Source organism: Vanessa cardui, chromosome 15 (assembly GCF_905220365.1).
Source record: "Vanessa cardui chromosome 15, ilVanCard2.1, whole genome shotgun sequence".
Classification (NCBI taxonomy): Eukaryota; Metazoa; Arthropoda; class Insecta; order Lepidoptera; family Nymphalidae; genus Vanessa; species Vanessa cardui.
In genome coordinates, this window is record NC_061137.1 from 8,690,412 (window position 1) to 8,711,722 (window position 21,311).

Genomic DNA, 21,311 nt, shown 5'->3' on the forward strand with positions numbered 1-21,311 from the left:
TAAAACTAAGACATCTATTATAAAATGCTTTAATTAATTAAATCCTTAAGCTATACAAAAATTACAATATTTTATGGGAATAATTGGATTACGGCAAAAACCGTTCATATTCCATGAAAAATGTGCACTTTCGTATCGTTTCCCACGCTTTATTGCAGTATTGGAACCATCCCTTTTCCGATAAGTTTGGCACATTAGTTATTTGGTGCCTGTGCACGCCAAGTATCATCCATCGAAGACGCTTCGCTAATTCTTCAAAGGTGGGATGGCCGCGGTATATGTCGCGGTTTTCTAAAACAAGAAATCTGTATATTTAAACACACACAAATTGTCTTCATAAAGGTAAAATGAGGACTATCTCGTCGTATATCTAAGCAATGAAAAATAATTCAGTAACCGACCGAAAATTGTATGCAAGATTACGCTACTTTATAGCCTATGTCTTGGAATTATAAATATGAATATGCAATTCATATCGATATCATGCAGGAACATGTAAGCGCTTTTTTTAATTCTATTAGTTAGGCTTTAGCCCAGGCAACGAAGGTAAAATAAAAATAATAAATACGAAAGTTTTGAAATTTGGTTACAAACGTTCATTCTGGCTTATTAATGAACGGGTTTAAAGTTTGTTGTAATAAAATTTATCGTAATAAATATGATTTTTTCCGTTCACAGTCTCCACATCCAAATTCGTGATCTATTTGTGGATAAAAATATAACTTTTACAAAAAAAAAATTATTGAACCGATTCCGGAGCTTCAATTGTTCAGGACTTTTAACCCGTTCATTAATAAGCCAGAATGAACGTTGTAACCAAATTTCAAAACTTTTTATTTTATTTATTATTTTTATTTCGTGAAATTTTGCCTTCGTTGACTGGGCTATTGGTCTATAGGTAAGTGCTATAAAATAAATTGTAATTCGTTCATTTGTTTCATTTCCCTTGCTTTAAAATTTACAAAGATACCTGCATCTCCGGACACTTCCTTCAAATAACTATTAGACTATATTATAGCTAATATCTACCCCGTCAACTTATTAGAACTTTCTACATTATAAAATAGGTTACGCTACAGGTTTCTTTCGGGGATATTATTCGCATATTCGTCGTGGACAGCAATAGCGTAATGTAATATATAACATTTATATATGTATTATATATTGTATTGGAATCAAATTAACTTTTAAAGTAAAAATAAAAACTAACAGCCTGTAAATTACCCACTGCTGGGCTAAGGCCTCCTCATCCATTGAGAAGATTTGGAATATATTCCACCATGCTGTTCCAATGCGGGTTGGTAGAATGCACATGTTGTAGAAATTAGAAACCTGAAGGTTTCCCCACGTTGTTTTCCTTCACCGCCGAGCACGAGATGAATAATAAACACAAATTAAGCACATATGTATATAGTGGTGCTTGCCTGGGTTTGAACCCGAAATCATCGGTTAAGATGAACGCATTCTAACCACTGGGTCATCTCAGCTCACTTAGACTAACTTGAGTAGGACGCTTTTTAAATTTAATTATTCAAAATTCAAAAAAATATATATCATATAGTGACTACCTGTTTTCCACAGATGGATTAATTACACGTGCATCTCAGCACTTAGTATTAATAGCTATTGTCTGCATATCGATTCTTGTTAATTTATGTTCAATATAATTGTCTTACCTTAACTTTTAATAGAAATAAAATAACTTACCAAAATCATCATATATCTCGGGTAACAAAAACAGATTTATTGGAGCACCACATGTCCGAACACTATAGGACTTGCACACACTGTCGATATTCAGACCATTCTTATTTGTGTCACTGTACATGTACATTCCGGAATTGAGCTGAAGATTAGATCTCTGGTATGCTTTCCTGTAAATAAAGCAATCACTAGTTTATCAGTCCGAAAGGTCGCTAGAATTAGGTCAAGAAATATATAGTTTGTTGTATATAAAAAACAGCTGTTTAGGCTATTTATTTTAAAGCTAAATTGCTTCAATGTGGGTCGGTGGCTATATATTTTGCAGAATTTAAAATTTAATACATGAAGCCCTTTTTTATATGAATTAAGCCCATGATCACAAGGAATAAAAATTTACTCAAAATAAAAATGCAATTTAGTCACGATGCGATTTGACGACCTCCGTGGTCGAGTGGTGTGTACACCGGTTTTCATGGGTACGCCACTCTGAGGTCCCGGGTTAGATTCCCGGCCGAGTCGATGTAGATTACCATACTTTTCTTTTCTACGTTGTCTTGGGTCTGGGTGTTTGTGGTACCGTTGTAACTTCTGATTTCCATAACACAAGGGATCAGAGTAATGTATGTGATGTTAGTCAAGTAGGCTTTTACAAGCAATTTTGATTTTTCAGTTAACAATTTATATTAAGTGAAGCTACCGTAGGTTTGAAATGCAGATTCTACCGAGAGGAAAAGGCGAGAAACTTAATCTTTTCCAACATTAAATATCAACAAGCATTGGCTCCACGCTATTTTAACATCTATGTCTATAAAAAATAATGTATTGAATATTATGTCTCCTTTACCAATGTATTTTGAAAAAATATAAATGATTTAAATTAATGAAACGCCAAAGTTAAGAATGTCTGAGGAATTTGAATATAGAAAAGGATAACTTGTCCCAGGAAGGAGTCATTGACTTTGCGGAGTCTGAAACTTAGCGTTATAAGGTTTATCCTTACTTCTTGTGCCATACAATGATTATTTATTATAGACCGGGAGATGATAATGACAAAATATTTGGTCATTTGTACCAGTATGGCTGTTCTTTAGGGGTCTAATTACGTAAAGGCAAAAAGGAAAATGATGGTCATAGCGCTCGCACCGGCGGCCCAATCGCGTGGGCGTTAATCGAATGCGTCGGAAAAATAACGCGTGTCGAACGATTTGTTCCACAAAAATGCTTGTATTTTCAGATAGTCGAAAAAAAAAGTAGGCGGTAGCGTAATGCCATACCTCTCAGGTGTGGCTTGCAGTTCGCCATACCGACGCGAATACATTAATTTTAATAAAACAACACAACCATTTGTACCTAAAAATATCGTCAATGTTTACCTATAAAGGTCCTGCATTGTTTCGACAGCTTCCGGTGTGAAATCTTCTAGCTGACATCTGTTATGTAGTATCAGTAAATGTGGATGACTTTCCCCGCTACTTGTAGACTCCGAACTTTCTTGATTGGTATTCACTGCGTTAGACGCTGATAGGGTAGGTTTCAACATCTCAGCTGCTTGGATATAACTGTAAAGACAAAAGTTTTGTTTTAATGCAATCATCTTCAAATATTTTATTACCTTACTAATATTACAAATGTTTGACGTTTTTCGATGAGTTTCGGAGTAGAAATCGTCTAGACACTGATTTAACATAAAGACTACCTACCGCCTAACACCAATGAGCGATTTCGCAGTCAGAAGATAGTTTAATTATAACAAAAAATGAGGTAAATTATGTGATAATTATATCAAAACTGGATTATATTAATATTATACAAAGACCAGAAACACTTATTGTAAAGATTATTTTTTAGAAATGTTTTCTAGAAATTTCTCTGAAATTAGATTTTTTTTTTGTGAAGAATTTACATCGCTAGGCGGCCCTAAATCATTGTGCTATTGTCACGTCAATAATTAAACATCTATATTATTAAGAATACATTTTTTTAACTTTTATAAAGGAGAGTGAGGGTCCCATTAACGTGTAACGTTACAGTGAAGACTAGAAAACGTCCTAACTGGGACGTTTTCCTTTAGTCATTTTACGTAGTAATACGTTTTGCTTAAATAAAACATCTAGTTATCCCTTTTACTTACTGTTTTTATCAAGTTATCCTTTTTACTTTTAACGAAATGTAAAAATAAACTATAATAAACGGTCCCCGGCGCGGCACACTTTTTTCTGTTGTTTAGTATGGGTATAACATATATGTTTATTAGAATATCATTGTGTTATCCTTAGAACACCATCATCTATCAATAACAATATTAATCTACAAAACAATACAACTATCACAACAACTAAATAAAAAAAGTAATGCTGAGTTTGAATCTTTTATGTTTCATCAAGTATAAGTGTTTATTACTGCTTAGCATGTTGTAGTAAACAATAACAACTTTGATCTGTCTAAAGTCTAAACTACTAAATTTACAAAACGTTTGACAACTATAAATGCATAGTATTACAATGAAAGATCCACACTGTATAGTATGACACAAATTAGATGTAGCAGCGGAAAATGGAATGGAATGAAAACAAAACCGATTACTGCCGATTTACACAACCAATAGAAATAGCTCCCTATCGCGCCATTCGACGCTATTCGTCGCTATAGATTCTCGCGTCAGAGAAAGCAAGTGCATGTAAATCGACGCGTCAAATTGAAGAATATATTAAGTCATATGATATTGCAAGTTATTACGATTGTGTAAAGATCATATTCGCATGAGAAATAAATATTGATAATTTGGGATAACATACTCAATTCGGATGTGATTGGTTTTACGAATTTGGCCGATGCTTAAATTTGCCGAACTTAGATGTATCTAAGTTGTGTCGTACTATACATATGTATTCTTAATATAATCATTATACTCTATTAACCTACCGTATAAAATTGTAATCCGTGAACCAATCTTGCACGGTTATTAAAACATGACATATAGACATAAGATATGAAGCTATTTGGAGACAATCAACTGTCATGATGTTAGCACTCCTTGCAGTCACGGGATTTGTACTTGTTTCTTCTATCAACGAAGGCGACCACAGAGGTTGGCAATCTAGTAGAATTACCCGGTCATTAGTAATATACATGTCGACACCTGAAATATAATTAGCAAAATGTTATTGGAGTTCTTTAAGATTTGCTTTTAGATTACAGTGAATATTGCAGTGTCAATCAGAACCTTGGGAACTAAGATTTTATGTCCCTTGTGCCAGTAGTTACACTGGCTCACTCACCATTCAAACCGGAACACAACAATACTGAGTACTATTATTTGGCGGTAGAATAACTGGTGAGTGGGTGGTACCCACCCAGACGGGCTTGCACAAAGCCCTACCACCAAGTACAGTTACAGTACAACTTTGTTATTCACTAAATGTATATAAAATCTTAAAAACCATTTAATTTTGAAGGCTGAAAAGCTTTTCTATTTACATAAATAGATGTAAAACACATAAATAAATAAACATTTATTATAGAAAATATATTATAGAATATAAATAATAAAGAGTATTCTATTGCAACAAGAACAACAACAGCCTGTAAATTCCCACTGCTGGGCTAAAGGCCTCCTCTCCCTTTGAGGAGAAGGTTTGGAACATGTTCCACCACGCTGTTCCAATGCGGGTTGGTGGAATACACATGTGGCAGAATTTCTATGAAATTTGTCACATGCAGGTTTCCTCACAATGTTTTCCTTCACTGCAGAGCACAAGATGAATTATAAAGACAAATTAAGCACATGAAACAGCGGTGCTTGCCTGGGTTTGAACTCGCAATCATCGGTTAACATGCACGTGTTATAACCACAGGGCCATCTCGATCGACTCGATTCTATTGCATTTACACATAATATATACCAATTACAGATATATTATGTATCACAAATATTGATCTTATTGGAAATTGATGTGGTACAACCCATATATGTATTAAGAAAATACCTTTTGTGCAGTTAACACCTCGCTCTATATATTCTATGTCTTGCATTTTAAATTTAAATATATTACGAACATCTTGTGGTTTATCTTCAGGTGTTTCTGAGAAGCTTAGACTTTCTAATTGATTTTCTACTGGTATTTCACTTAATTCAAGTGTAGGCTCTATAGGAACCTCATGAGATTGTAGTATTTGAGTACATAGGTCACTTCCAACTTCATTTTGGGCAATTAAATTTAAAATCATAGATTTGCCAACACCCTGAGTTCCTGTAAATGAGAATATTATATTATAAAACAAACATAACATAAATGTAAAAAAATATGTGTTAGGGTGTTGTTATAGACAATATTTTATTTATTCTAGGGTATTAAGATATTTTGCCTGTTGTAAAACTGATTAATGCTTTAAACTGGAACTAAAAAAAACTAAGTATTGCTGCTATTGGCAGTAGAATATATGATGATTGGTACCTACCAGGACAGGCTTTCATAATGTCCTACCACGTATATTGTTTATTACAGAAATTTGCACATTTTAATAAAACTATATAATATTTTTATTGAATGTTTAAGATTATTAAAAAGGAATTTATTAACTGTATAAAATATTTTGAATAATAAAATGTTCATACCTAATATTCCGACCACTAAATAATTGGAATTAGAATCATTGAGAAACTCAAGAGCTGCACTGTTAAATTCTAAATTCTCATCTAGTAATTTCACAGGTTCCGTCATCAATTTGAAAACAGCATTGGACTTTAGATCTAAAAAAAAAAGCATTTATTATTGTATATGAATATTAAACATTTCTAGTTTATACAGATAAAGATGGATACTTCACAGATAGACACATAAAATTTCTCATTAATTTTATTTAAGAATTACTTTAAGTAAGTAATATGCTGACAGATTTTGAAAAGATCTTTATACATACTTTTTTATGACTTTGATAGTTATATTTGGCAAGAAACTGCCATTTCAAATCCTATACCGAAAATATAGGTAAATAGCATTATCAGATCGAAGTAACACATTCATAATTAATAGTTGGAAACAACTTATATATTAGCATCAAAATCTGATAATCGGACATGTTTTGAAACGAACCTTTCTTTTCCTTATCATTTTGAGTTATTTTGGATGGATGTGGGCTTTCAATGTCTGCTTGTGTCTTTGGACTTAGTGGCCTCTCTTCTTTTGGAGTACTCTGTTCACGAGTTTTTAAGATAATAGTGGGTGGCTTGTCCTTTTCGTTTTTCTCTTTGGATTGATCTTTTGAAACATCTCGATCGGACTTTAAAATTACTGGCCTCCTCGGGGTAGTTATAGGATCCTGTAAGTTTAATTTGTAGAAATAATTATTATTTATTAATAGATAACCAAGCGCATCATTTTACTCTTTGTAGTACCTTAGTCGTTATAATTTTCTTTTTTTTGTCAGCCATTCTAAACAACGATCTGCTAAAATAACAAACAACTATGGACTGTAAAGTATATTAACAAGATTAAATTAAATTCATATTTATTTATATTAACACCGATTGTTTGGCAGACTGACTGTAAAGTGTAAACAACAACTTTACAATAAAATTAATTTCATTTTTCTGTCAGTCTCAATTGGCATTCACATTTCATATTCATAGGCAACTATCAAAGTCATACGCTCGTCGTTCATACGATTCTTATAAAATTCCTTAATTTCTTAATTTTTTGAAAACAATGCAAAGATCTGATATGATACAGTCTAGTTTGAGTCTAGCTATTGTTTTGCACGGTTACAATAATACTTTTTAGTTTTTACAACTATGCAAGGATCAAAGTAATTATTTTTCAACTGGGAAAGTTGAAATAAATAATATGTATTTATTATACGTTTAAGGGTACAATAAGTATAACATTTAGTGAATTGTCTTAAAGATATATTCGTACGGTAAAACGATCGAAAACGATTTTTTCTTATACTATGTACAGCTTGTCCGATTATAATTTAATGTTTTTCTTCTCATGTTTAATAATATGAAAGTAAGGTTTGCAACAACGTTTATAACAAAAAAAAATACATTTCATTTTTTAATTATTTCAGGTAGATTCCTAATAAAGTTTTTTTGTAGGGTAAGTTAAGACATTTTAAAATTTGGCTACACTGCAGATACGATTTATGATTGTCATTTTATTAGGTAAAAATAGTAATATCGAAAATGATCGGCGTAAATAATATTTATTGTTTGTCGATCTTCTTTTTTGTGTTTTTATTAAAAACAGTACATACTGAGGACGTATGTGTAGCAAAAGGTCCTTGCTCGTGTGAATTTTCTAATGGTACCGGTATTGACTTATCGCTTACTATTAAAGAAACGTTTTATTCTACGCAATCATATAAATTAAAGAACAATGGATCACAGTACGAATTGAGTACCTACTTCTATCATCCGTGCACTGATGTGTTGCTTAAAGTGAACAGTACTGCAACGAATAATTCATGTGACAAGCCATTGTCGGTAAGAAACATTGCATTTAGTTTATTTTTCTTCTGCTCATCCTTATCTTAATTTATATGTATTGCATTAAAAAGCTTAAATTTGTACTCCTACTTTAAGATTGTTATCTAGTATCTTAACATTGAAAGTCATTGGATGATTGTGATGATAACAAAATAATGTCATATGACCATTTTATTCTTATGTTACAAAAAAAAAAACACATATGGCTGTATAGCAATCTATTTTTGAATCAGTTAAAGTAGCTGGTATGGCTTTGTTTTCATGATTTTCAATGAGGATTCAGTAAATAGATCAGAAACATTTCTTAAAAAAAAACTTATTACTATTATTGTATAATATGCTTATAAATTATATAAGTTAACCCACAGTTTATTGAAAATTAAAAGGTATAAAATGTGTACAGAAATAAAATTTATATCAGTTTAACATATTAAATTATAAGTATTGTATTAAAATATTGAAAAATACAAATACTAATGTAACAAACAATTTGAACGATAAGTGTAATATAAAATTCATAAGGTCATTTACATTTATTTCAGATATGTCGACATAAAACAACTTTGGATTTAGTTGCCAATAAAACAGATACATTTAAAACAGATGGAGGTAATTATGAATTCCTAGGACGAACAAATGTTTCTCAGTTTAGTGCTGATGGGAAATCAATTACATACTTCAACGGTCCATCGTAAGTATAAAATTACATAATATAACAGTAACTCTACTAATGTGTAACTTGTAATGTTTTCAATTGTTTTTTAAGTCCAATTGAACTAACATAATAGTTTTAATTTAAAGTAGGTAAATATTCAAAATGCAGCTAATTGTATAATAATATTACAGACTAAAACTTTCCCCAAATTTCTCACCATCTTTTGGTATAAGTTTTATGTATAGTCTTTACATTAAATATAAGGATACTAAAAATAAAACTTAATATTTCAATAAGTTAATTTAATTTTTTTACGTTAACCTTTATAAGTGTAACTTAAAATATGTATTTAACAAGATTCTCTACTCTATTATATTCATAGAAAGAAACACAAGTAGAAAAACTGGTTTTATGAATTAATATCTGGCCCAAAGTCATCATTGAACAATTTTGAATAATTACTGAAACAGGTTTTGATTCTTGTGGTTGTAGTAAGTTCCACATTTCATGTACCTATCAATAATGATACCTTTTCTTTTTTCTTGATAGAATTATTTTGTTTTTGGGTCATTAATGATTTAAAAAATAATACTTAAATTTTAATCAAAACTTTTTAGATAATGTATAATATGTTCATATTTATTTTATGTATTCTTCTATTACATTTGTAAAATTGAGTTCCAATTCTATTCTGATATGATTTTCATTCACCTTTTGAAAATGTCTTTGAACAGTAACCTATTTATTGTTCCTCTAGGGATATAAATCAATCTTGTATTGTTGTTTTCCTTTGTAAAAGATGCATAAATATTAATTCAGTAACAGGGCACTAAATAAGTTCATTGAATATTATATTAGTAGCTATCGCCTGCGCCTACACCGGCATTTAAAGAGTTGTTTATCATGTGTTAGGCATAAAAACTAGTGGTTCAAGCTTGCTTTATATAATATTCGTCAAATTTGGTTCAGTACTATGACAATGAAAGAACAACAGAGAAACAAACAGTAGTTACTTTTGCATTTATTGTAATAGTATATGTGTCAAAAATCATACATTTCCTTATATTGTTATTTTAATTACCAATTTTCATTTTGTGCAGGTTGACCCTTGTTACGTTAGTATGTGCTCAAACAGATGACCAGTTACAAGTTGTTTCAGTTGTGGATCCAGACAATATAGTAAGTTGATAAAAAAAAGATATTTCTAACAATTAGTAGCTATAACCACAAATACTAAAACATATTTACTTACTTAGATTTGATTATTACTTTGTGGGATAACTTTATGAAAGCCCATCTGAGTAGGACTACCCACTCATCAGATACACCAAATTGCTATAATTAATATGGTTATGTTGTGCCTTTTATCAGAAAGTGTCAGCATCATTATAAACATTTTCTTTTTTGTGGTTTTTCAAAGTTATTTTTACCTAATTATCTTTCATTAATAATAATTTGTTTAGCTCCGCTAATTCCCAAAAAATTTTTTTTCTCAGGTACTTTCATTTTATTCAAGACAAGCATGCCTGAAACTTCTTGAAGAAGAGGGACGTTCCTTTGGTTCAACTTTGCTCATAATATTATTCTCATTTGTGATATTATACCTTGTTCTTGGAATATGCACTAAGAAATTCTTAATGGGTGCAACAGGGATTGAAGTTGTACCTAACTTGACTTTCTGGTCAGATTTACCGAATCTAGTCAAGGTATGATTATTTTATTGATTGCATTAAATTTTTTATTTATATGAGTCGAGATGGCCCAGTAGTTAGAACGCGTGCATCTTAATCGTTGATTGCGGGTTCAAATCCAGGCAAGCACCGCTGATTCATGTGCTTAATTTGTCTTTATAATTAATCTCGTGGTGAAGGAAAACATCGTGAGGAGTTTGTCACGTGCAGGTTACGTGACAAATTTCTTAGAAATTCTGTCACATGTGTATTCCACCAACCCGCATTGGAACAGCGTGGTGGAATGTGTTCCAAACCTTCTCCTCAAAAAAAAAGGTGAGGAGGCCTTTAGCCCAGCAATATATTGAGCAATATTTACTATGACGACAGATTACATTCTACCTCTTCTTTGCAGGATGGTTGGGCCTTTGCAATCAATGGGTTCAAATTGCCAACTCGCGGCGCCGGCCCCGTGACGTCACCAGACCCGAACAGTTACGACAGCATATAACATCAGAGCGAAGACCCCCTCAATGAAGGTCAGCTTGTATTGATTGAGTAATATCGTGTAACAGTATAAAACATGGACTTAAACATTAAAACATTACGTCTTGCCGCTATTATGTTTTTCTGACGCTGCAACACGTGGGGATCAATATAAATGTGGCGTTATGTAATAACCGTATTACAATAAAAGCTTAAATATGTATAGAGAAAGTAGAATAATTTTTATACATTATATAATAAATATTCATAAACTATGATATTATATTCCTCAATTTAAACATCAATAACTAAGTAAAACAAAATATTGTAGTTTTTGCTGACTGTATTCGGCATTGCATTCAATGTTGCTTAAAACACGTTAATAACATAATTTAAAAAACCTATATTTTGTATACAATTTAAATTTAGAATTCTTCTTTAAATGTCTTTAGATTTACATGCAGCAACTGAAACGCTGATCAGAGTCGCATTACCTACATGTGTACATCTTTAACCTAAATGATCATTAGTTAGTGGTAGATAAAGCCCAATGACCAATGGGCATTCTGTATTTAGTTGGATTCGTTATTTGACGTCACTTATCAAAGAAACTGGCAGTTAGTGTGAGGACTGATGACAATGTTAAATGTTTTATTTTTAAGGGTTGCCATTTTACTAAAACATAAAACTATCATTAATCGATTTTAAAATTTTGGCGGATAGCCGATGATATTTTTGCAGACCTATATACAAACACCTTTAAGAATCTCTAGATAAATAACAAGCTTAATAAATTTATAATATAAATATGAATTTTATATATATTTATAATGTTAGCGGAAAATCACTAGCTAAAGAATAATTAATAAATCTGATATTAAGGACGCATAATGATGATATTATATGGATATTATACCAATTCATTTCATGATGATATTACGACAAAGGCAGACTTGGCAAGCCTCTTCATGTACGGTGCGTTTGTTGTTTATGACTTTAAATCTATTGAACTGATAGCATGAATTTAATTCATTAAAATTTATATTTAAAACATAAGAAATTATCGTATTAATTCGGACTGAAATTGTAACTTTTTCTTTCATTTATGTAATGAAGTGCACTGTTTATCAGTAGTTAATTAGTTAACATCATCTAACATATGAACTTAATAATAGTTATGAATGAGAAATATAACTTTCCAATTAATTTCTTGTTTAACAAAAGACGTAAATAAAAACAATTATCCCGCCTAAAAACGTAAAAAAGTGAACTGTAGTATTCCAAATTATATACTTTAATTTTAATATAAAATAGAATCTTTATTATAATCCCGGTAACTAACTGTCTGATTTATAGTAATCCTTTTTGTATTGGGACAGTTTGTTGAAGTTGGCTTATAGGCTGTACAAACAACAATAAAACGCAAAAAAAACAAGTGTTCTCTAATCAAACAGTTATTCTGGGTATATAATGAATATGCGTGGCCGTTTATGCGATAACAGCCTAATTTATTATTGATTAGTTTTACCATTTCCAATATCGTTTGAAATTCGAAGCGACGTCTCTGACCTAATTGTAGTATAAATGTGTAAATTTTTATGTATATTATGTAGTGAGTGTACTTGATGTTATAAATCATGAACACATTAATCATGATACTGTAGTTGTAACTGTTATTAGTAGAATTTTATGGATGAATTATGTTGGTGGCACATTATTTATTCAAATTATTGTAAAACCCAAAAAAATGCTATTATATTTAAGTAACAATATATCTGTATATCGTGGCATAAAAAACATGGTTTATGGTTAAGGAACTGGCAAGGATTGCCATACACGGTTGCCTAATGTTTCCATATCGATAAATGATCTGATTGTTTTAAATATATTTGCTCAATTTTTTTTGTAACGCTTCTTTGATAAAATAATAAAATATCATATTTGTCTATCTATCTATCTATCTATCTATCTATCTATCTATCTATCTACCCATGGAGTAGATAGGCTTCCATTAACTCGGGAATCATCCAGAAAGGACGAAAAATCCATGAGGACATCCAAGATTCTCTTTTAATTTTCACGAGGCATAATACAAATTTTAATTGTAAAATTAACTTTGATAGCTTGAATGTGTTGACAGATTATTTTATCTGTTCCTAACGGTACTATTAAATAATAATGTCTACCATATAAGCAAATAATGTAGAAAATTTACAAGCTAACTCCTTAACCATTATGTAATTATATCACATTATTATCGATATTATTAATAATAAGATAAACTCTCACATAAACTCCAACTTAATTATTGCATATAATAACATACTTATAGAAATATATATATTTAAAAACAGAACTAAAATATTTTATAAAAGTTTGAAATAAGCTAATATGGCTCCAATGCCTATATCATTATATGTATAGTGGACATTAATGTATCAATTATGTTATATTTTATATCAACATATTAATATGTATGCTAATTGCATTCATATATAAACAAGTTTATTAATACTCTGTGGGATCTTTTGCATTGTCTTATTATTTGTCATCTTTCTTTATCTGTGGTCAATATTATAAATAGTTTCTACATATATAATAGTAATTTAGATATATATGAATCTTTCTTTTGCTAAAAAAAATGATTATGTATGGTTCAGGCCTTTTTTGATTAAGTAATGTTAAAGGTATATTTAATCTTGTTTACCATGTCTATTGTAGTGTATTTTAATTATAATGTGCCAACAAATTATTTGAAATGTATTACCCAATATTTAAAAGCATAATTTTGTTTGAGTTTTTTTGCTTTTTCACATATTCTACCTATTATTTTTTCTACTATACTCTTTGCAATGTGTAACATTTATACAAATATATTGCTGTCAGGACAAAGAAGGTCGTAACTGCTACTAATGATGTTCAGATATAAACATTTTAGTAATTATGAGATTTATTAGATTTTGGGTTTGAGTTTGAAATTCGTAAATTAAATAGAAAGACTAATATCGAGTCTGTCCTTGTTTGTCAGTAAAATATTGTGAAGGTAAATTCTTGTAGTTATCTCGACCAACGATCCCATTTATTGAGCCGTATAGATTTTAGTAAAGGTATATTTTTCATGCAAAATTCGAAATTGGCCTCTATTGTGTGGCAGTACATTTTACTATCTCTCGTCTTACATATCTTTGAATAATGTTTTTTTTTTATTCTATATTATACTGTTTGATTGATCATTTATATTTTGAAGTGTTTTAAGAGTAAATATATATATTTGTGATTTTATACATTGTTTTATATTCACACCAACTTTATACTTTCGCTTTGCACAAATAATAAACATGGTCTGTGTTAAACCTTTTCAATAAATCATAAAATATAATATCATCTTTTTTCTTCTTTCCTTTTTCGTAATACTGTTTATTCAGATGGTGAATCATGCTGGCGCTGAGTTGGGCTTGCAGTGGTATGCTTCATGTCTTTCATAGGTTATAGTTTAAGGTATGTTTGTTATTTATTTGTATTAATATGTGTCACGTGACGGGGAAAAGTACTAGTGATTTTAGTATTGAATTAGAGATAGAGGGTCTTGTAAAAAAGGTAATTTTATTTTCAAAAAATTATTTGACTGAACAAAACCTCTATCTGTGTTAAAATTACTCTGGATCAGTCAGCAGTATTCGAAAGTTGGAATCAGTTGAGCATTTAAATAAAACTAGTTATTACGGATTTTAATCGCGTATATTAATTATTTTGGACATCCCGACGTTTCGAGCACTTTACAGCGTTCGTGGTCACGGGTAGTCTACTCGTCTACCCGTAATAACTAGTTTTATTTAAATGTGTAATAATCGCTAAAATTTAAGACAACATTATCAGTTGAGCATTTTACGTTAACATTTTTATTTTATTTCACAAGATGTTATGTAAATAAATATGCCAAAATTTTGGGTGTAATATTGTTGAATAGTATGCTGTATGTTATAATGTAGTAACGTGTTATAAATAAATAATAACTAGTGATCAAATGAAACATTTGTGTAGATATACATAATTTATTTGTACTGGATTATTAGAAGAATCTCAAGTATATACTAGTTGTACGAAGATCGGTGTATGTTGACTATTGAATTATAAATCCCATCTGAAAAAAAAAATGAATACGTTACCGTCGTTTCATTTGATTAGTTAGATATAAATAAATATTTTTTTTATTTACTTTTCTAAAAGCAAATAAAATGGGCGCCTCTGCCAATAATATTAGTATTGCATAAATTGTAAATTTTTCACAAACGCGTCAATGTTTTGCAAACCATACAAACATATTCACTTATGAAGGCGTCCCTTTTCACGTTAAATTACTATCGGTGTACATTAGTATGGTGCTTGTGCTTACAAGATGTCATAGGTCTTAGTGTGCGTGAGACGTATACGAGTAAAGACAGCAAAACAATGCAAATTTGATTTTTCTATTTTTAGTGTATTTTATTGAAATGTCGATAATTCAATGTGGAGGAGCTTGTCTTTGTTAGTGAATCTATCTATTTAGTATAGCACAGTTGACATTAATGTAAAGTTTGTCGGTAGAAAAAATATCTTAGTATTGTAAATTGTTGACTGACTTTTGTTGTAAATATTAGTTACATAATACCTTCGAAACTAAGCAATCTCATATATAGTTAATTACAATTGTGCTTGTCGATTTTCTAGAAAGGGTTGATTATATTCTTATTCATTTTATGAGAATAAATAATTTCAGTATGTAGAATTTTCATTTTTTTACCAGAATATACGAGAACAAATGTTACGAATTTAGGCTTACTTTTGGGGCGTGTTCAGTCAAGCACGTGGCCAGTAGAGCTGCCCTCTCGCAACCTTCTTTATCGTCTCCTACCGACGCCTCGTTCACTGTAATTCAATTAATAATGTGTAAATTGTAGCTTATAAATATATTTTTTTGTAAGTAATATACTTTACATTACTAGTATGTAGTTATACATTATCATATGTATTTTATGTTATACTCGTACACACGTAACGATAGTCTATGTTATTATGAAATAGGATGTTGATTTTGTTCAGATCGATTTTGGTCATGGCGAACATTTTCAAGCGAGCTAAAACTGCTGGACATATGTAGTATCCTTACAAAGTCAATCCAATCAAACCAATGGAATGAATACTTTAATTAGGTTTAGATGTAACAATTGTTTTGTTTTTTAAACACTAAAAAAATTACCTGACATGCAAGTTTCATACAGCTTCTTTGCATTATCCAATCTTGCTTGATCACCGGGGTACTCTTTTTCAGACATCTTGTATGCATTTTTATCGTTAAACATACCTTTATCGTCAATCTGAAATAAGATATAAGTATTTATGTAGTATATTTTATATTTGAATGTTTTGCACAAAAATTAGATCACAACGGGAATAATTCTACACCATGTGATTTCATTAAACTACCGTTATTATTATGAAACCAAAACGAACGATAAAGCATCGCTATTTCAGCATAATCAAGGCTATAGATTTTTTTTAATTGATTGTTAAGCGTATTGTGTATGATAAAAAATGTTGTTATGTTAAACTTATGTTAAATTACTAAATAATTATTAAATATAATGAATTTTTATAACACCACAAAATATAGACTAGACTAGGGTATAGCCGAGTCGAGATGATCCTTTAGTTAGAACATGTGAGTCTTAACCGAAGCTTATTAAATATTTTCGTCTTTGCCGGTGAATGAAAGTTCCTTGAGGAAACCAGCATGAGTTGGATGCAGTTCCGCTACCCTTCCACCAGTTGATATTGTAGCAGCGTGGTTTAAAAAGCTGCATCACTTTACCTCAAGCTGTAAGACTTTGAGGAGGGGGAAGAGGCCTTTGCCTATCAGTCTATCATTTTCAGGCCGTAACCTAACTATGGACATATTCGTCGAATCTCTAAAAATAACTAATATGACAATTGCTTACCCAGTCAACTTTCTTGAAAAGACAAGCTACGAGGCACTTGGCGTTCTGGTGGTTGGGGATTTTATGATTTTTCATCAATTCTATTTCATCTCCGGAGACTGGATGCTCCTTGCTACACTCCAACGCTTGCATGATGAACCATTTCTTTATATCTTCGTCAGATCGAGCCTGAAATATTAAGCAAAATATATTTGTATCAAAATCATTATCATGCTCATTTTGGTAATATTAATGTTAAATCAAAGACAACGCGATTCCGAACATTTTATTACTTTTTACTAATTATCCTAAACATGGTTGTTTTATATTAACCTCTACTCAACTTAAAGAGAAAAATTATTTGTCCTTGATCTCTGGAACCAACAAAATGTTGAACATTATATTATGAAATTTTATACTTACAAATGCGATTCCGATGAAACAACACGTAAATAAAAACGTTAAAGTTGTCATTTTGTTTGCAATTGAATGATAACTAACTGGATACTCTATCGAAAATCTTTTTATATGTTTCATTTTTAATCGGGGATCGTTATACACAATAGTTTTGCGTATAATGTCGTTTTAATATTTTGGTGATTAAGAACACTGTTTTCAGCGAGGGCGTTTACATTTTTCGTTTGTGCGTATATGTTTCCTTTATGTGTATTCCGTTGTGATGGAAATTAGTAATAGACCACCGTGTGGATGGAAATTTTTTCCAAAGATTTTGCATCTTTTTCCAAAGATTAATTGGTTAATTATTTATATTAAATATAGTATAGCTTAATTAAAGTATTACGTCTAGAAAATTACTGCGGTCAGATTATTGATGATGCGTTTGGGGGATTCATTTAAAACCATTATATTCGTTAATATAATTAATGTTACTATATACAACTTGGTGTTTTAATCTACTCATTGTTTTCGCAGACAATTAGATCATTGTTGCTCATGATTATTATATATAAATCATCATTTTTATCAATGTCAGGTAATTGTTTCGTTGTTATTATTAAACGGATCTCTACAATCATAATAGTAATAATGTTTTTATAATAGGAGTATAGAGTACGCATTTGGACACTGAACTTCGCAATTCGTATTTTATTATTTTTTGAATTAACATTTACATAAACAGCTGTGTTTATATTCTTAATAGTGAATAAGCTGTTAAAACAAATTTTGCTTTCGAAATTCAGGTGTAGTATTTTTAAATACAAGTATTTCTATTTTAATTAACAAACATACAAATTTTATTTCATTTGCTTAAAGAGTAGCCTAACTTTTTAATCTTGTAACTTGATGTTTCAAATGGGCCATTATTGTATGCTTTATAAATTTATAGATATCAAACTAGTATAAGTAGTAGATTTTTTTTAGAATTATAATAATACATTTTGACATCGTGCTTAGTGACTCGTTTATTTAGTCAGTTTTCATTTAATTATCTCTTCATACATTATTTTTCTCGACAAGAATGCGACTGACAGTTTAATAGATGTTAGAATGCATACTTTTTTTCAAAACAATACAATTGCATATAATTACCGTCACGTTACGAGGAAGACGTCCAAATAGTTATGCATTAGATACACTGGCGGAAAAAAATCTCTACTAATTGATTGTTATCACATATTTCTAGAACCAGGTATTTCCGTGAATTTTTAAAAAAAACTATTGTATTTTTTAATTATAACTTAAGTCTTTATAACACGATCGGGATAACGTCTGACTTCAAAGGCCATAAAGGATAACAGTAAATAATTTATTTTTATTTATTTAAATACATAAGTTCGTAATAAAATACAATTTAATACTTAATAAAACACTAACTGTTTTAATTAAACTGAAGTATATTATACTTAGTATATTTTGTAATTATTATGGGAATTGTAATAAAAATAATTTTGGTATTTTAATTTACAGGAGTAGGGTTTCCAACCGTGTCGTTAAATATAAAGTTTTTTTTTAATATTTGTTAGATACAGAGATAAGGATAGATAGATAGAAATAGATATAAAATTAACTAGGAAGTCGATTTATTTATTAAGGGAAGTAAAATACTGATGGATTGTGGTTGTAAATGCATCTTGTCACGTAGAACGAGGCCTCGCAAATGTCTTTGTAAGAGTCCGCTGTAAAAAAACAATTTAAATTAGATATATGCCACAAAATCTAACAAAAATAGTGGAAACAATTTTTTTGTTAACGAATCGAATGAACGGACTGGAAACGAGCAAATGAGTTAGACAGCTTATTTTCTACATTTTCAAAACTACGTTCAATGAAAATGTTGCGCTTGTCTACCTCGTGTATGTTATTTCCAGGATAATTTTAACCATATCCACACATCTGTTTAATTTTTACAATTTGAAATCGTTGTAGGTAATTCAAAAACACAGCGACGTAAGACTTTCATGTAACTGGGACAAATATAATTGTATCTGAAAATTAATCAATATTGAAACATGAGCTAAGTTTAATCCCAGGTATTCGATGGAAAAATTGGAAAAATTCTCGCTAGTAGCTTCAGTTCGTAAAATATAGTCTGTGTATGAAGTCCAAAATATCGTAGTAGTATAACACTGTAAGTGATTAGAAGTGTCTTGAAAATGACGTAGTAAGTCTGTAGTGGGTTGGTTTTGGATGGACGCTCAATTAGACTAAGAACGTAAAGGAATTGGCCGTGTTATATTTGTTTTGTACTACTTTTGTCCAGGCTTATTGTTAGGATATTATAAGCCAGATAGATATGGATATTATAGACCACATACCTATTTTCCTGCAAGCTGTTATTGCTTCTTTAGCTGGTTCCCTTATTTCGTCTGGCAGAAGCAAGTCTGCTTGCTTCATCGCGGCTTCATAATTTAATTTACCATTTTTTATCTGAAAGACAATGATATAATAAAAACACTCTTTCTAACATAACAGATATATGAAACCTACTTTGTGGCTTAAACTCAATTTTAGTTTTTCATGTTCATTCATTTCATATAAAACTCTACTCTGACTATCAAAATTTAAAGGAATACTAACCTTTAAATTTTGATAGTCAGAGTAAAAATTAGCGCAAGAATCTCTGCGGTTATATTTTTCGTATATGGTATAGATAGACCATAGAGGCGATCGTTAAGTTCTCAAGGTGTTCCATCATCTATGAATTCATTGTGCAATAATCTTTTGATATAAATTGAAAGTGCTTCGCGACAATATATTGTCCGACTTTTATCTTTTTTTATAAGAAATCATTTACTTAAGTCACGACTATAACAGTTTACGTTAATAATGTAACTTTATAATTATAATAATAATTTAAATATAGTAAATATATTACTGCATTAGCCATTTTCATGATACATGCTACGTAGCACATAACTTCTTTTTCTTCTATAAACACGCCTTTGATCATTGAATCAATTTTATCTGGAAATTAAAGAAATAAAAATACATAGCGTTTTCGAGATGAACGTCCGTGCCTTTACTGCATCCGTCTTTTAACTTGACTGAGGAAAAAATATATATTAACAAAAATAATAATATTATAACTTAATTTCATCACAAGTGAGTGAGTGGTTGGGCTCAAAGGATCGGAAATCTGCTAGTGTCACTGCCATAAGCATAATCATGATTTGTACAGAAGGTGTTTGTGTTTATGTACCTATATATTTGGGCTTAATATTTATTAAGCCCAAATATATATAAATAGTTTTTATGTTACATAGTTTATTTGCATGCAAGATTTTAGATCTAGGCAGGTTACAACTTTTTATTGCCTTAAGTGCTGTATGATATTTCGCTACGTAACATTACATACCATCAGCAACATTGTTTTTTGGTTGACATGTTTTTCTCATCATCTTTCCTGTTGATTTTATCTGTTTCATTGTCATCTAAAAATAAAAACAGCAATTCATAGATACATTTGATTACGCTGTATAAAATGTAATGTAGTTTATTTTTTTGATTTAAACACAAATGCAGCATGATTTTAATATGTAACAAACAAGTAACAATTTTGTGACTAGTATAAAAAATTCAAATATGGATTGCACTTACCGCGTTACATATATTAAGAACAGCTAGAATTTTAACGATCGCAATGATAATTGACATGGCCTATGCTTTTCTGTAGACCTTGATCTTGTCTATTCGCTTATAAGACGTAAGATAATTGATTAATGATAGTGTCATATTTAACACGTTGTAATGGTGTTAGTGCTGACACCATGTATACAACACAAGATTGGATACTTTTTTATCATAATTTAATTAAATGTAGTGAATTGTCTGATGTTGTTTATCTGAGACATTTTTAAATATAGAATGTTGAACATTACTGGCGATGCATTAAT

At 30.3% G+C, this 21,311-nt stretch overlaps 4 protein-coding genes across 5 annotated transcripts; 1 reads left to right on the top strand and 3 right to left on the bottom strand.

The window, feature by feature from the left end:
- Positions 1 to 13: 13 nt before the first annotated feature.
- LOC124535760 (nonsense-mediated mRNA decay factor SMG9-like) lies at positions 14 to 7,347 on the bottom strand. Of its 2 annotated transcripts, none has more exons than XM_047112081.1 (9): positions 7,229 to 7,347; positions 7,100 to 7,167; positions 6,798 to 7,023; positions 6,320 to 6,454; positions 5,691 to 5,954; positions 4,627 to 4,843; positions 3,078 to 3,263; positions 1,708 to 1,874; positions 14 to 291 (listed from the first exon to the last, which is right to left on the bottom strand). In XM_047112081.1, the coding sequence occupies exons 2-9, from the start codon at positions 7,133 to 7,135 to the stop codon at positions 89 to 91; spliced, it is 1,434 nt and encodes a 477-aa protein (XP_046968037.1). In that variant the 5' UTR covers positions 7,136 to 7,167; positions 7,229 to 7,347; the 3' UTR covers positions 14 to 88. The 2 variants fall into 2 exon arrangements, with proteins under 2 accessions (XP_046968037.1, XP_046968038.1); XM_047112082.1 differs by having other exon boundaries at positions 7,100 to 7,151; positions 7,229 to 7,336.
- A 486-nt stretch (positions 7,348 to 7,833) lies between these two features.
- LOC124535565 lies at positions 7,834 to 12,184 on the top strand. The gene is made up of 5 exons (XM_047111813.1): positions 7,834 to 8,188; positions 8,734 to 8,882; positions 9,947 to 10,025; positions 10,343 to 10,552; positions 10,932 to 12,184. Exons 1-5 carry the CDS (start codon positions 7,889 to 7,891, stop codon positions 11,025 to 11,027), a joined length of 834 nt encoding a protein of 277 aa, XP_046967769.1. The 5' UTR covers positions 7,834 to 7,888; the 3' UTR covers positions 11,028 to 12,184.
- Positions 12,185 to 15,058: 2,874 nt separating this feature from the next.
- On the bottom strand, positions 15,059 to 17,496 carry LOC124535637 (general odorant-binding protein 19d-like). Its single transcript, XM_047111912.1, has 5 exons — positions 17,380 to 17,496; positions 16,978 to 17,145; positions 16,239 to 16,356; positions 15,822 to 15,907; positions 15,059 to 15,143 (listed from the first exon to the last, which is right to left on the bottom strand). The coding sequence occupies exons 1-5, from the start codon at positions 17,491 to 17,493 to the stop codon at positions 15,123 to 15,125; spliced, it is 507 nt and encodes a 168-aa protein (XP_046967868.1). The 5' UTR covers positions 17,494 to 17,496; the 3' UTR covers positions 15,059 to 15,122.
- A 1,485-nt stretch (positions 17,497 to 18,981) lies between these two features.
- LOC124535639 (general odorant-binding protein 72-like) lies at positions 18,982 to 21,148 on the bottom strand. Its single transcript, XM_047111914.1, has 5 exons — positions 21,016 to 21,148; positions 20,774 to 20,849; positions 20,294 to 20,382; positions 19,734 to 19,845; positions 18,982 to 19,094 (listed from the first exon to the last, which is right to left on the bottom strand). The coding sequence occupies exons 1-5, from the start codon at positions 21,070 to 21,072 to the stop codon at positions 19,006 to 19,008; spliced, it is 423 nt and encodes a 140-aa protein (XP_046967870.1). The 5' UTR covers positions 21,073 to 21,148; the 3' UTR covers positions 18,982 to 19,005.
- Positions 21,149 to 21,311: the final 163 nt, after the last annotated feature.

What these genes read in the sequence shown, in the direction of transcription:
- LOC124535760 (XM_047112081.1), bottom strand. Translation starts at nt 7,135, where the DNA reads ATGGCTGACAAAAAAAAGAAAATTATAACGACTAAG. An exon ending in AAATGATAAGGAAAAGAAAG is followed by an intron (nt 6,455 to 6,797) that starts GTTCGTTTCAAA and finishes TTTTTTTTTTAG; the next exon opens with ATCTAAAGTCCAATGCTGTT. An exon ending in CGAGATATATGATGATTTTG is followed by an intron (nt 292 to 1,707) that starts GTAAGTTATTTT and finishes TTCTTGTTTTAG; the next exon opens with AAAACCGCGACATATACCGC.
- LOC124535565 (XM_047111813.1), top strand. Translation starts at nt 7,889, where the DNA reads ATGATCGGCGTAAATAATATTTATTGTTTGTCGATCTTCTTTTTTGTG. An exon ending in ACATACTTCAACGGTCCATC is followed by an intron (nt 8,883 to 9,946) that starts GTAAGTATAAAA and finishes CATTTTGTGCAG; the next exon opens with GTTGACCCTTGTTACGTTAG. An exon ending in ATTTACCGAATCTAGTCAAG is followed by an intron (nt 10,553 to 10,931) that starts GTATGATTATTT and finishes TCTTCTTTGCAG; the next exon opens with GATGGTTGGGCCTTTGCAAT.
- LOC124535637 (XM_047111912.1), bottom strand. Translation starts at nt 17,493, where the DNA reads ATGAAACATATAAAAAGATTTTCGATAGAGTATCCAGTTAGTTATCAT. An exon ending in TTTTCAAGAAAGTTGACTGG is followed by an intron (nt 16,357 to 16,977) that starts GTAAGCAATTGT and finishes ATCTTATTTCAG; the next exon opens with ATTGACGATAAAGGTATGTT. An exon ending in TGACTGAACACGCCCCAAAA is followed by an intron (nt 15,144 to 15,821) that starts GTAAGCCTAAAT and finishes TTTTTTTTTCAG; the next exon opens with ATGGGATTTATAATTCAATA.
- LOC124535639 (XM_047111914.1), bottom strand. Translation starts at nt 21,072, where the DNA reads ATGTCAATTATCATTGCGATCGTTAAAATTCTAGCTGTTCTTAATATA. An exon ending in TCATGAAAATGGCTAATGCA is followed by an intron (nt 19,846 to 20,293) that starts GTAATATATTTA and finishes ATTGTCTTTCAG; the next exon opens with ATAAAAAATGGTAAATTAAA. An exon ending in AACAGCTTGCAGGAAAATAG is followed by an intron (nt 19,095 to 19,733) that starts GTATGTGGTCTA and finishes GTTTTTTTACAG; the next exon opens with CGGACTCTTACAAAGACATT.